At 43.7% G+C, this 12849-nt stretch overlaps 2 protein-coding genes across 6 annotated transcripts in view; one reads left to right on the top strand and one right to left on the bottom strand.

Annotated features, from left to right (window-relative positions):
• Positions 1-12033, top strand: part of SFI1 (SFI1 centrin binding protein) — a 43642-nt gene extending 31609 nt beyond the window's left edge. For both annotated transcript variants that reach the window (XM_066603604.1, XM_066603605.1), the window contains exons 23-32: positions 3337-3411; positions 3536-3610; positions 3682-3858; positions 6023-6246; positions 6332-6442; positions 6531-6756; positions 7238-7376; positions 8104-8233; positions 9143-9254; positions 11844-12033. In XM_066603604.1, coding sequence (XP_066459701.1) covers positions 3337-3411; positions 3536-3610; positions 3682-3858; positions 6023-6246; positions 6332-6442; positions 6531-6756; positions 7238-7376; positions 8104-8233; positions 9143-9254; positions 11844-11972 — 1398 coding nt within the window. In that variant the 3' untranslated portion in view covers positions 11973-12033. The remainder of the gene's footprint in view (positions 1-3336; positions 3412-3535; positions 3611-3681; positions 3859-6022; positions 6247-6331; positions 6443-6530; positions 6757-7237; positions 7377-8103; positions 8234-9142; positions 9255-11843) is intronic.
• Positions 11979-12849, bottom strand: part of PISD (phosphatidylserine decarboxylase) — a 33586-nt gene continuing 32715 nt past the window's right edge. For all 4 annotated transcript variants that reach the window (XM_066603607.1, XM_066603609.1, XM_066603606.1 and 1 more), the window contains one exon: positions 11979-12800. In XM_066603607.1, the coding sequence (XP_066459704.1) occupies positions 12576-12800 (225 nt within the window). In that variant the 3' untranslated portion in view covers positions 11979-12575. The remainder of the gene's footprint in view (positions 12801-12849) is intronic.

Genomic DNA, 12849 nt, shown 5'->3' with positions numbered 1-12849 from the left:
AGGAGGGGACAAATTATTTTACCAACATTACCACCCCCATCTTTTCTCAGTGTGGCACTGAAAGAAGTGGAGACTCCCTTTCACTACTTTGCTGCTAAAAGGGGAGGGCCCGGTCCATTTATTCCCCTGATGAGGTCCTGTGTCCCTTTTTAGGGAGGGCATACTTCAAGAAGCAGAGGTTGGATCTTTTCCTCAGGGAGTAGGCCTTTTTCTATTCCTCCTTCTCCCCCCTCCGCTCTCTGGACGGAGTGAGTGGCGGTGCCATGGCAGGGCTTTGTCTCTGTGTGTACCGCTGGATTTCTGCAGCTGGTCGCTGTGGGCAGCAGGTTTTGTGACCACAGGTGATGTGCACATCAATAATACAACCTCTTGTTACTGCCTTCCTCCTCTCAAAGTCCCGCCCTTAGGTCCTCTGCACCATGCACTAGGTCCAGTACTTCTGTCATACGGTGTGCTGTGACCATTGGTGCCTCCTAACATTTCTCAACCACCTGAGTGCAGTGCTTACGTGGATCCTGTGCTCTTCTTCAGAAGAGTTTTGGCCCAGGTAAGCTCTGCCTGGCAGTTATCTCCAATTCCGTATTGCTGCTCCTGCAGTAAGCCTTTACAGCAGTGCTCCAAACTATTGTCCGCGCCCTTTGGCATCATATCAGACTCAAGAGCTGAAGGCTACAGACGGGGCCCAGCAAAAGCGACATATTCTGCAGTCTGAGCAGCATTGTCATAACTGTCTTCCATCGAGACAGGCTACTGTCGAACCGCTTTCAGCTACCCTTCCTGCTCAAGCTCTGTCTGTTCCCAAACCGGAATGGATATGTTCCATAGTCGATCAGAGGGTAAAACTGCAGAGTTTGCTTTGGATTCTGACCAGGGTGAAGATCAGGCATCTTAGGTCTCAGATATGGTTGATATTCTGATAGTCATTGTGAAGGACACCCTTCAGCAGAAGCACCAGACAGCTCTCCCGCATGTGGTCATTCAAAATTACCAGACTGCAAACTTTCAGCCCACCCTGAGTGTACTGTGTCTGACCAGATAAGCATCATATTTGAGGTTCCCATTTTTCTTTTTTGTAGTCTCCCCCTAGGTAACACTGATACGTCAGCGTGCCAGCCTGAACCCCGCTTTCCTCATGGTGGGGAACTAGGACGGCTTAGGAGGGTCTGATCTGGAGTGGACCTGCTGTCCACTGTATATGACATGCCCTTCACCTTATTTGCACCGCACTTGCGAACTAATCCTGTAGCATTACCCCTTCCATAGGAGGGTTAGTTTATAACTGCTGGACTCTGAATCCGGCATGCTACAAGTCAGATGGAGCGTCAGCCACCTCATTTCTCTTCCTATGGGAGGGCGGTGCATTACTGCTAGCTTCGGTATGTGATACTGCTATGCAGTAACAGCAAACCTCAGCACTCTCATTATCCGTTCCATAGGAGGATATGTGCAGTACAGCCAGACACTGACATGCCAACCAGTCATGGGAAGAGTGAGTTGCGTCATTTCTCTTTCCGAAATGTATTGCTCCTAAAATCTGTATTGCCCGAATACAGTTATAGTAAGCAGCTGAATTTCTCTTCCTGGTGGAGGGTATGTGTGTAGCTCTAGATCCATACCTGTCTCCACTACTTGTCACAAAGAGCATCGGCCCCTCTCCCCATTATGTAGGAGAGGCATCGTATTATTAAATTCTGTATCTGACACCTCTTTGCAGCTATTGCATGCAGCAGCTGATTCGCTTCCACCTTCAATAGGGGAGCAATTACACGTACGGTGCACATCTGCTGTCTCATTTCCACATCAATGGGATGAATAATTATATTACCATCAGACTCTCTTGTCTGGATTCATTATGCAGCTACTGCAAGTATCGGGCAGATACAAGTAATAGCCCCACATCCTTGGGGTTAATGAAGCGATGATGAGCATAAGGCTACCACGCTATTTCCTTCTGATAAAAGAAGGGATTGTATTACTCCTAGTTGTGGCGAACCTACTCGCTTTACAAGTACTCGGCAGCTTCTCTACCCCCAACTATTGTGAAGGGGCTCTTATTACGCCTAAATATCTGACTGCCCCCTTCCATAGCAGTAGTAATTGTACTGCTGATGGAAATGATATCTCATATGATTCCATAGTCTTGATGCACATCAGATGGCCTTATTACCTCTCTTTCATAAAGAGATTGTAGTAGGCTAGCATCTGTATCAGTCAGGATTGCACAGTTTTTGCAATACCAGATGACCTCCTTAACCCCTTTTAAGAGCAGCAATTCTATTGTGGCCATTCTCAGCAGCTGACATGGCTACGGCGTGGTTACCCCTTTGTCAGGTTGTGTAACCCATGCCTATACTTGGCATTAGGATCACTTGAGTGCCTTCTTTCCCTTCCATAGAGAGAGACTATTTTAGTGCCATACTCTCAGTGCAAGGCTGCATAACACAACCACAAAGTCCAACGTCCAGACCCAGACAGACCCCCCATACCGGGCAATATTTCCCTTTCAGAAAACGCCTTCTGGACACTACGGTACATAGAATACAGGAAGCTTCTACAAAAAAATGCTTCATTTCCTTCAGTTGGAATGTCTGTGAAGAAGGGATTCCCCTTCTGGTTTTCCAGGTGCTTCTGGCAGATTGTGCAGTGTGTCAGTCATTCACAGCAAATTTCCCATATGAATATTAATACCTCCTGGGATAACTTTCATAGTTGATATGGCTCCATATTTGTGGTTGGTGTCAGTCAGCCACATTACTCCAAGATAGTTGTTGTGTAGTTCCTTGCGAGCATTGGGTTTTGCTTTACACCCCCCTCCATCCCCCTCTTGGTTCAACGAGGAATTGTGTTAGTGTCCTTTTAGACAAGCAGATTCTCGTTTGAACGAGCAAGTGACATCACCGCTAGCTCATACGCTCTTGTGCAGCCTGTTTAGACAGGTAGCTGCATCATGGGCTTGTTTAACCAACAATCATTCAGAATCATTCAGTCTTCAACATTCGCTGTGTAAGCTGGTACGTGTACGTCACAGAGGGGAAAGGGGTTACCCCTTCACTGCATTTTGTATCGTATATGATACAGTACGCATATTTCCATATATGTTTTTAAGAGAATGATTCTGCCTGTACTGCATGGTGTAGCAGATGAGACACTCCATGGTATTTCTATGTGATTTTTGGAGCAGCCACTAGCTGGCATAGTTGGTCAGTTGCAGATTATATAAAATATAGTTTTTGTCATGTTTTTGAAAGTCCATGCAGTCAAGAGTTATACTAGAAGGGTTAAACTAGACCAGTTATACAGATTTTAATATCTTACATTATTTTGCTCTTCATACAGCTTCTTCAGCGGCAGCAGATAATCTTTTCTGGACACAGACTATGCTTGTATCATTTGAGAAGATGGCACCAGTTGGTAAAGTGCATTGATTTACAGATCTTACTTTTTTGTACAGTATGGGCTGCTTTGTAACAGCCTCTTGACGTGAAGAATGCTTTTCTTGGACATTTTACCTAATACTTATGAAATTCTATTACAGCTGTTGGAGAAAAGGGAGCTGGATAAGCGGACAGTACAAGCCTTGTGGCACTGGTCTATCAACCTGCAGGGGAAGGTATTATCCTGTTCAGATATAGAAATAAACTTACCACGTGTAGGGCAAACTAATGGCATTGTTTTTTTTAGGTGTTTGACTATTGGTTAACATATGTTCATGAGCGTCGGAGAAAGAAACGGCGACTTGCCGAGGCGGTTGAGGTATATCGATCTGACCTTTTGCAGAAAGGAGTCACAAGAATTTTGCAGTTCATGTCTGGAATGAAGGATTTCAGATCTCAGCTGTCTACCCAAAATCAGCTAAAGGTAGGTGCAAATCTTAATATTTTTTTTTTCCCCACCATAAACTAGATAAATGAATGAGGTGTGCCTACGGGCTTATTCACACATGCCATGTTGGGTCTGAGAGTTCAGATGCAAAAAAAAACACTCAAGACAGCCCACAGAAGCTGTCCATGTGCTGTCAGATTTTCGCAGAGGCTAATGCACTAAGTCTGTGGACACCTATGGGGACAAAATTCATTTTTCACTTATACATCTCTTTTGGTCTGACAATCATTTTTATAATGGTAGTTAGTAGAGATGAGCGAACGTACTCGGTAAGGGCGATTTCGCAATCGAGCACCGCGATTTTCGAGTACTTCACTACTCGGGTGAAAAGTACTCGGGTGCGCCGGGGGTGAGCGGGGGGTTGCAGAGGGGAGTGGGGGGGGGGGGAGAGAGAGGGCTCCCCCCTGTTCCCCGCTGCTACCCCGGCGCACCCGAGTACTTTTCACCCGAGTAGTGAAGTACTCGAAAATCGCGGTGCTCGATTGCGAAATCGCCCTTATCGAGTACGTTCGCTCATCTCTACAGTTAAGTAATAATTTTGCACCATTTGCCTTCTGCAGCTTCTACCTATCACTGTGTACAGAAACTGCAGTTTCAATAGGAGATCCATCAGTGTGCTGGACTGATGGTTTGGTTTTCTGCCCTTCTCTCCTGCACCTTCTTATCAGCTAATTTATAACCACAACAAAGATAAACTTTGTTGTGGTTATAAATTGGCCTATAAAACCAGGCAGGAGAGCAGAAGGAAACTAAAGCTTCATTTACACACACAGATGATCGCTCAAAATTAGTCAGAAACTGAGTTTTGAGCGATCAATTTGCATTAGCCACTAATGGGCTAATCAGCCCATTAGTAGCTAACTAGCATCATCTGCATGTATTAGAGATCAGACACCCCCCCCCAACCCCCCCGCCCTCTGTTCTCTAAAGTACATCACTATTGTTCTCCAGCAGGGCAGCAGCTGAAAGAATGTGATCAGCGCTGCCAACGCAGAATTCAGCGTGCGGTCCCTCTTATCAGGGGTGACTGATTTTAAGCTCAGCTGAACTCAGTGATGGATGTAAAGTGCACGAAGGGCACACATTTTCACACAACGATTCAAAAGATGGCTTTTGAGTGATAATCATTGTGTGTAAAAGCGCCTTAAGCCATCAGTCTGACTTCACTGACAGATCTCCTCGGGAAACTATGTACAGTGATAAGTAGAAGCTGCAGAAGACAAATGGTGCAAGATTTTTAATTAAAGGAATCTTCATTGCAAAAATGGTTGTCAGCCTAAAATTCATGCATTTAATTAAGACCCTTTCTCCCTCAAAAAAATAAAATGACATGATGGCAATAGCCCTTAAAAGGGTTATTTTGGGACATTTTGAACTTTTGCTATTGGTGGCTGGCAGGTCATCAGTAAATGATTGGCAGGGACCTGCTGCTGGGATCCCAGTTGCTCAGCTGACTCTCAATACCGTTGCGCTATGGTCAGCACTTTCTGCTTCCTCCGTTGACTATAGCGACATTGGCTTGGGTTGGTACTGAATTCAACGGGAGCTGCGCCTGCAGTACCATCCTGGGCCACTGTGCTGTGGTCAGCAATTCAAGTGGCAGGTCCCCGGCAATCATCTATTGATGACCTGTCAGTCATCAATAGGAGAAGTTCAAAATTTTACAGAATACCCCTTTAAGGCGTCTGTTTGCATTTAATTAGCTCAATAGTAAAGGGTGCTGCTGCATGTGCATTGGCGGCTGTCATTCGCACATCCTTTTTCCTAATATTTGCTGAGCAATTCTTGCAAGTGCAGGAGCAGCCCAGCAATTATTGCTACTACACGAGCAGTAACGGCGCTCTTGTAGTAGCGCTCTAATGATGAACTTCATGTGTCCATGGAAGATTGATATGTTGCAGTCATATTGCATCTTTGTAAGGATTTTGTGAAAAATGCTATAAAAAATGTAACTTACCCACTGTGTGTATACAGCCCTAATTTTAAGTTTTATGAACCCAAAACAATAAATTTGTAATTGGTGTACAGATGTTCACTATATGTACAAAAAGATGTCTCACTGCTCAGGGTAATAATTGGACACTTATTTGCCTAATATCTACATCAACATTAACATTATATTTGTGTTGTTCTGATCAAGGAGGTACAAGTACAGAATCTGGCGGTACGTCGCTGTGCTATGATCTGGAAGGAGAAAGTTTTCAAGCGGTATCCACAAATTCTGCCACAGAAGAAAGTGACCTTTCAGTTATCGGGTACTCGCATGCAATCCCAGGAAGACCGGTGTAGATCACCAGTTGAATGTGTTACTAACAAAGTTGGCATAGCACCCCTTCTTGCTGGTGAATCCGCTTTGAGTACGATGTAAGACATCCGAATAGATAGCTGCAGTCACTATGGTTTTGTTTTTTTAATGTACAATATCTGTACTTTTATGTTCTGGTTCTAGACATGCTTTACGGAAAGACCGGCTAAAACCGCGCACTCCAGATTTCTTGCTACAATCCTTGGAAAGAGAGGGACTTCTTGGAGCAGTGAATGTTGAAGCAGGAAACCATATGTAAGAAGTAGCAGAGTGCCTTCCTTTCTGATTTTGGGCTTAAATAAAAATGTTACATAATTCTACAAATGCTTCATCTTTTACACAGTGCTTCCAGCACAAGAAGTAATGTTGAGAATCGCTCTTCATGGATGGAAATTTCACCTGAATTGGAAATGAAATCCCCAATCACAACTAATGTTGACACTTCTGCAGCTCCATGCCCTGCGGTCTCAGTCACCCCTCAAGTTGCTAGTTTACACCAGACACCATTAGCTGTAACATTAATACCTTCTCCTTGGTTTATGCCAGGGCTTGAGCGACAAGCGAGCACTGTGAGTATGTGTATTATATATGAGTGATTGAAGGTTTTACAACGCAGTCTGTACTGATGGACTGCTATTCAGACTCGTGCAAGATATTCTATAAAGAGATTGCTCTAAATCAGAAGAATTTGGAGTAAGATTTTTGGTTAATAATAGAGATGAGCGAACCTACTCGGCCACGCCCCTTTTTCGCCCGAGCGCCGCGATTTTCAAGTACTTCCTTACTCTGGCGAAAAGATTCGGGGGGCGCCGTGGGGGAGAGAGAGGGCTACCCCCCGGCGCCCCCCGAATCTTTTGACCCGAGTACGGAAGTACTCGAAAATCGCGGTGCTTGATCGAGTAATTACTCGAAACGAGTATATTCGCTCATCTCTAGTTACTAATAATGTATGTGCATTTAAAATCTCTGATCAGTTTGTTAATATACAATACTTCATCTCTGATTTAATAACTGTTTCACGTGCTTAATGTTGTGGGTTTTTTTTTTCAGCTTCAACAAAAAACTCCTATATCTTATCTAGCAGATCCACACTGTTCACACTTAAAACCGTTTTCAGATTATTCAAGTCGGCTGCTAGCACCAAGTGACTTCATACAGGGCACAAGAGTACCAAACCTGCCTACTACAGGTAAACAGAAATGCAGCATTAGTTCATCCAGGGCAAACAAGTCCATTGGATCGAGAGGATTTTAGATTTGTTTTGTTCTTTTAAACTCATATGGTTTCCTAAGTGTTAAAAAAAGCCTTAAAGGGGTTCTGTCATTAAAAAAATCTATTCTTTTCCTGTTGGTTTACTTACTAGATCTGCACTTCACTGATCTTCTCCTGTTCCCTGCAGTCCGGGGGGAGTCACTTCACCTCCAGCTGGCTGATTCCTCTGCTTCCTGTGACATTAGGTACATTCACAGGCCGTCTCCTTCCTGCCAGCCAATGTACGTTACGTCACAGGCCAGCAGGGGGAGTGATTATCTACTGCAGAGACTTCTCATGCGAGCTCTGAATAGATTAGCATTCCTTCCTAGGCAGTGAACGCTACAGCGCATGGGCGTGACCTTCACTGACGTGGCTGAAAGGAATTTGAGGAATGCAGGCTTCATAACAAGCTGGCCAGCAAGGTGACCTTGGGGGCACTGCAAAAGCTCAGCTAGCAGAAGACGTAGTAAGTAGACTAGTGGGGGAGGAATAGGTGAGTATACAATATATATATTTTTAATGACAAAACCCCTTTAAAGTGTTCTGAAAACGTTTGAGAACTCTGTTCATAATATTAAAGTTTCTCTTTACAAAAAAATCTACCATTTAACAAGTTTAAGATGATAAACACCTATATGACCATCAAAATACATGTGTTTCAGAAAATGTAAATCTGCAAGAAAAGAAAGAATTACTGACAACAGAAGTGACTGAGACAACTGCAATAGAAAAGGAACTCTGTGAAATTCAGCATATTCTTCAGCTGTATCAGCACCAGAAGCAAGAACTAAGGTATGCTAAACAGAAGCGTTATATAAAGCTTAAAGGCAACCTGTCATAGTGCTTACAGGACAGGGAATGTGAAGTCCTTGGATGTACCTGGCTTGCCGTTCCCTTACTGTCATCCCTGGAAGCTGGTGCTCAGTCAGTGCATGCACACTGATTGAAGAGTCCTGCTGACAGACCAAGCACCAAGTGGGTGACAGCGAGGGAGCTGGGTAACTATAGGAAATTTGCCTCCCAAACTCCATATTCTCTGTCCTATAAGCGCCATAACTTAGCTCATAGTGCTTATCGGATGTGACCGATTCCTTTTAAAGTACAGATCACTGAAACTTAAAAGAATCCTTAAGATAGCTTGTGAAATATTAGTTGTTAGACCAAAAGGGCCACCCATGGCCACTTTACCATTAGTTTGGAGCTTTCATTTATTATGATGCAGTTGCTATAAAAATCTTTCATTCAATAACTTGAACATAACATGAAACCGCTAGATTATGACTGACCCTTTTATTTTAGTGATTGCTGGGGTTTTCAGCTGATGTAGTTATTTGTCAGATGGTGGTTAAAAATGGACATTCACGGTACCAGAAGTGTTTTATAAAAGACTCTCTAGTATACACAAAAAAAAATAAAACTAACTTACCAGGTTATCAATGCTGAATTTTTCAAGTCTGATTTTGGCAGCACATCTGCTCCTGTATCCCCTTCACAACGCTTTATCATATGGACATTGTGTGGATTCATATTATCATCCACAAATATACACATAAGACCACCTTTTAGGCCAGACAGTGTGAATATTGATATGTTTAGGATTATGAATGTAACTTAGTTATTTTCATCTACAATAACCTTTTTGACTTCATTAAGGAATATAAACATTTTTGATTATTCAGTATAATTTTGTTTTTTTTTAAGAACCTGGCACAAGCATGCTGTGGTGTTACGAGAGTGGTTGGATGCTGTTGGCCTCATCATGAACACTGATGAACAAGTAACAGCCCAGGAAGTACAGAGAGAACTGCAACAGGTAGGCTGCAATCAGCCATCAGATCTATGATAGTAGAATGCTTCTAGTTTACTGCTCTGCAGCACAGTGCAAACGCAGTTATTACAAGGGGGCATAAGCAAAGGTCTAATGATGCCACATGGGAAGGGAAAGAAAATAAAGCTTATCATTATGGTTAATAGTCGGAGCAATAACGTATTGTAGTACTTATAGGGGAATAGACAAGTGCATATAAAAAAAAAGCTAGTGGTGTCTCCACTGATTTTAGGGTTTATTAACACCTCACAATCATGTTTTATATTCCCTGACATTTTAAAAAGGGATTGCCATTAACGGAGGTTGAAAATTAGCACATTTCAGCTGGCAAAAAGGAGCAGCCAGCACCGTGATCCTCCGCTGTACGTGATCCCTGGATTGTTAATCCATAAACTGCAAACTATACAAATGATCACAGCATTGCACGGTCCTTGGAGATACATTTTGCTGTGTATTAAAGGAGGTACAGCCACAGATAACACATTATTTTGGCAATATTATCTGCCAAGTCACATTATCTGTGGAAGTATTTGCTTTAATAAAGAGCAAGATTTAACTCAAAGGGCCCTGCAATGCTGCGATCATTTGTGTACAGCTTTCAGCTTAGGAAGTTAACGGAACAGTTCAGGCACAACTGCTCCTCTGGGGAATATTTATCAAAACAATACAAGGGAAAAGTACAGCACTTCCGTTTCCATTTTCCAGAAAGCCTGGAGTCTGACTAGTTGGTGTGAGCGGTTCTCCCACTTTTCCCTTCAGTATTATATTTTTCTGACAGATCATACACCACATAATTTTTCAGTTGGAATAACTAATAAAACCGCTGTTATACACTTGTTATTGTGCCCCCTGGTGTAAGATTCCTTCCTTCAGAACATTCACCTAATGCGTCCAGTGCTGGCAGTCAGATGCCCAGTAGCTCAGACCACCTCGATCCTCTTGTAGATGGGCAGGAGAGTAATTCTGGCTATTGTACAAACCATCCAGTAAGTATCAGCACACTAGAAGTAGTGTTGCTCATCGTTATCAGCAGGGTAATAAAATCGGGCCGATTTTTGTTAAATTAGATTGGATCATCCTGATTTGATTTTAGCAAAAATCACTAAAATTTTGGCTCTCTGCTTTGAGCAGAAAGGACAGGCATGTTGGCTTAGCACTGCTGCTTTGAATTTCTTGAGTTCTAGGTTTCAATCTGACCAGGATGAGGATGTAAACCTGAAATCCACCACTGCAAGGCAGCAGTGCTAACCACTGGTGACCTATGCCCACCATGCTGGCTTTCGGTCCTCTGCGCCCCCAGTTTCCCTTCTGACACATTTGTGTTGGGGAAAAGCATTGCTTTCCTTTCAGCCTTCTTCCCTGGGGAAGCCCCTCTTTTCTGGCTTGGCGCTGGACCGTTGCTCCTTTGCTGGCTGGAGTTCAGAGGTGGGATGCCTGCTGAGTGTGTTGCTTACTAGTCTAGCTTTCGATTAGTGTGTAGGTGTGGGCAGGACTGCTTCTAGACAGGCCAGCACTCCTAATCGAACCTGTGGCTTGTTGCCTATACAGGACACTGCGGGGTGGGACTTCTGGTTCGTGTCCAGCACCACCCTTCTTTCAGCCCTAGGACACTCCCTCTTCTTCCTCCCCTACTCACAGTAGCTCTCCAGGGCAGGACAGACAGAATCTCTCATGGTCCAGACTCTACTAGTCCTCAGCCTCCTCCTAGTAGTGTATCAAGAGCTCCCATATCAGCTCTTCTGCAGAAATTCATCAGATTGCTCAGATCTGGCTCTGCCCTCAGGGGTGTTTTGCTCACATCTACCCTTCTTCCCTTTACACGAAGTGAAAGGCTCTCAGACAGGGATCAACTCTACCCACTGGTGCCCTGTCATAGCACGTCATTGCAAAGTGTTTTTTTTCTGGTGCATAAGATAGCTTTATTCAGGTCTGACGTCCACTATAAAGGTATTAACTTAAAACCCATTTAGACACAATTATCGCTCAAAAGCCATCTTTCAAGCAATAATTGTTCCGTCTGAAGGCGCTGCCATTGTGCACGGTTTGTGTAGTTAGTATTCATTCATCGCTCATTTCTAGCAAGCTGAAAAAATCAGTGTGTGGCACTGATGGCATTCTTTCAGCTGGTATCCCAGGATACCAGCTAAAAGCTCCTGCTGTTTCTCGGAGCTATCAGCGCAGTGGAACACCGCAAGAACAATGCAGCTGTTTGCATATACAGAACAGCTGCATTGTTCTCAAGACCATCGTGGCGGTGGCCCGCTCCACCTGCATAACTCTTAAGCAGCTAATTAGCTACTACGAGTTATGCAAAGATGATCGCTCAAAACTGTCACTCAAACTGTCGTTTCAGTGAATTTTGAGCGGTCATCGCGCTGTGTAAATGAGCCTTTAGTCAGGAGGAGCATAGGGCTTTGTGGTCGATACAGTTACTATTCCTCCCTCCCTTAGCCTATCTGGGTTCCAGGCAACGCAATGCAGTAAACCTCCGCTCAGTCTCTCATTACGATAATGCATTTCTACAGGTATCCATAATCTTAAGTGAAGAATTAAACTATTCACCTTTTTTTATAGCTGGAAGAACAAATAGAAAAACGTGAACAGAAACTCAGCTTGGAAAAGCTGCATGTTCAGGCCTACGTGGGCCGCATCCAGGAGATTGCTGCATCCATGGACTTATCTACTCAACCACAATGTAAATAAGACATGTTGTTTGAAATTGTTTTATTTCAAAATGTATGCTATTAAATGGGTTAATGTATTAGCAAGATCATCTCCCTTTTGTTAAGAAATATAAAAGTAATGAGCTACAGCTCCCTTAGGCAGAACTGAGATTCCTGCAATGAGAAGTGAAAGGGCCAGCACCCTAGAACCAGGCCTGCAGGTACCATTACCGCACTGGGAAGCTAAACCTGCCAGAAGGGGGAGCACTTCCCTGAGGTTGGCAGTGTCTCAACTGGGATTTCATTCAATGAAACAATTATCTCTGCCCCTGAAAACTAAATTCCTCAACCAGGTATAAATACGATCCCTCAAAGCCTGATGCCCTTTTCTCCAGCCCCATGGCATGAAGCCACACCACCTCATGGACAGAAGAAAGGAGTGGAAAGAAGTGTGACATGAGACTAGGAATAGTCTGGCATGGGAGGCAGTAGCCATAGCGGATGTTCTGGATCTGGATGACTTCTCTTGGTCCGGCATGTGCATGATTCCAACTTGCATAGAGACATGGATTGAGCCTCTGTCACCAGCACATCTGAGCAGCCTCCGGCCTTTCTTCAGGAAACAACCCCCATTCATATCTTCCTACAGGGAGCCCACCGCCTCTCCAAAGTGTATTTTCTGTCCAGCCTTCAGGTTGAATGTAAAATCCTTTGGTGCTTCAAAAATGAGAACTATGGTGGAGCCAAGGTTGAATTCTCCTAGCTGTTCTCCTTTCCTCATTACAATGCCATCCTGGTTATTGTTCGTTACATAGCTCATATCATTATGAGATCCTTTGCTGTAACGGGGGCTGTTAGTCTGTAAATCCTATTGAAAAAATGGGGGAAAAAAGTTTTATTTTAATAAGTTATGTACT

This window comes from Eleutherodactylus coqui, chromosome 5, assembly GCF_035609145.1.
Source record: "Eleutherodactylus coqui strain aEleCoq1 chromosome 5, aEleCoq1.hap1, whole genome shotgun sequence".
Taxonomy (NCBI): domain Eukaryota; kingdom Metazoa; phylum Chordata; class Amphibia; order Anura; family Eleutherodactylidae; genus Eleutherodactylus; species Eleutherodactylus coqui.
This window is presented reverse-complemented; position numbering and strand designations above follow the sequence as displayed.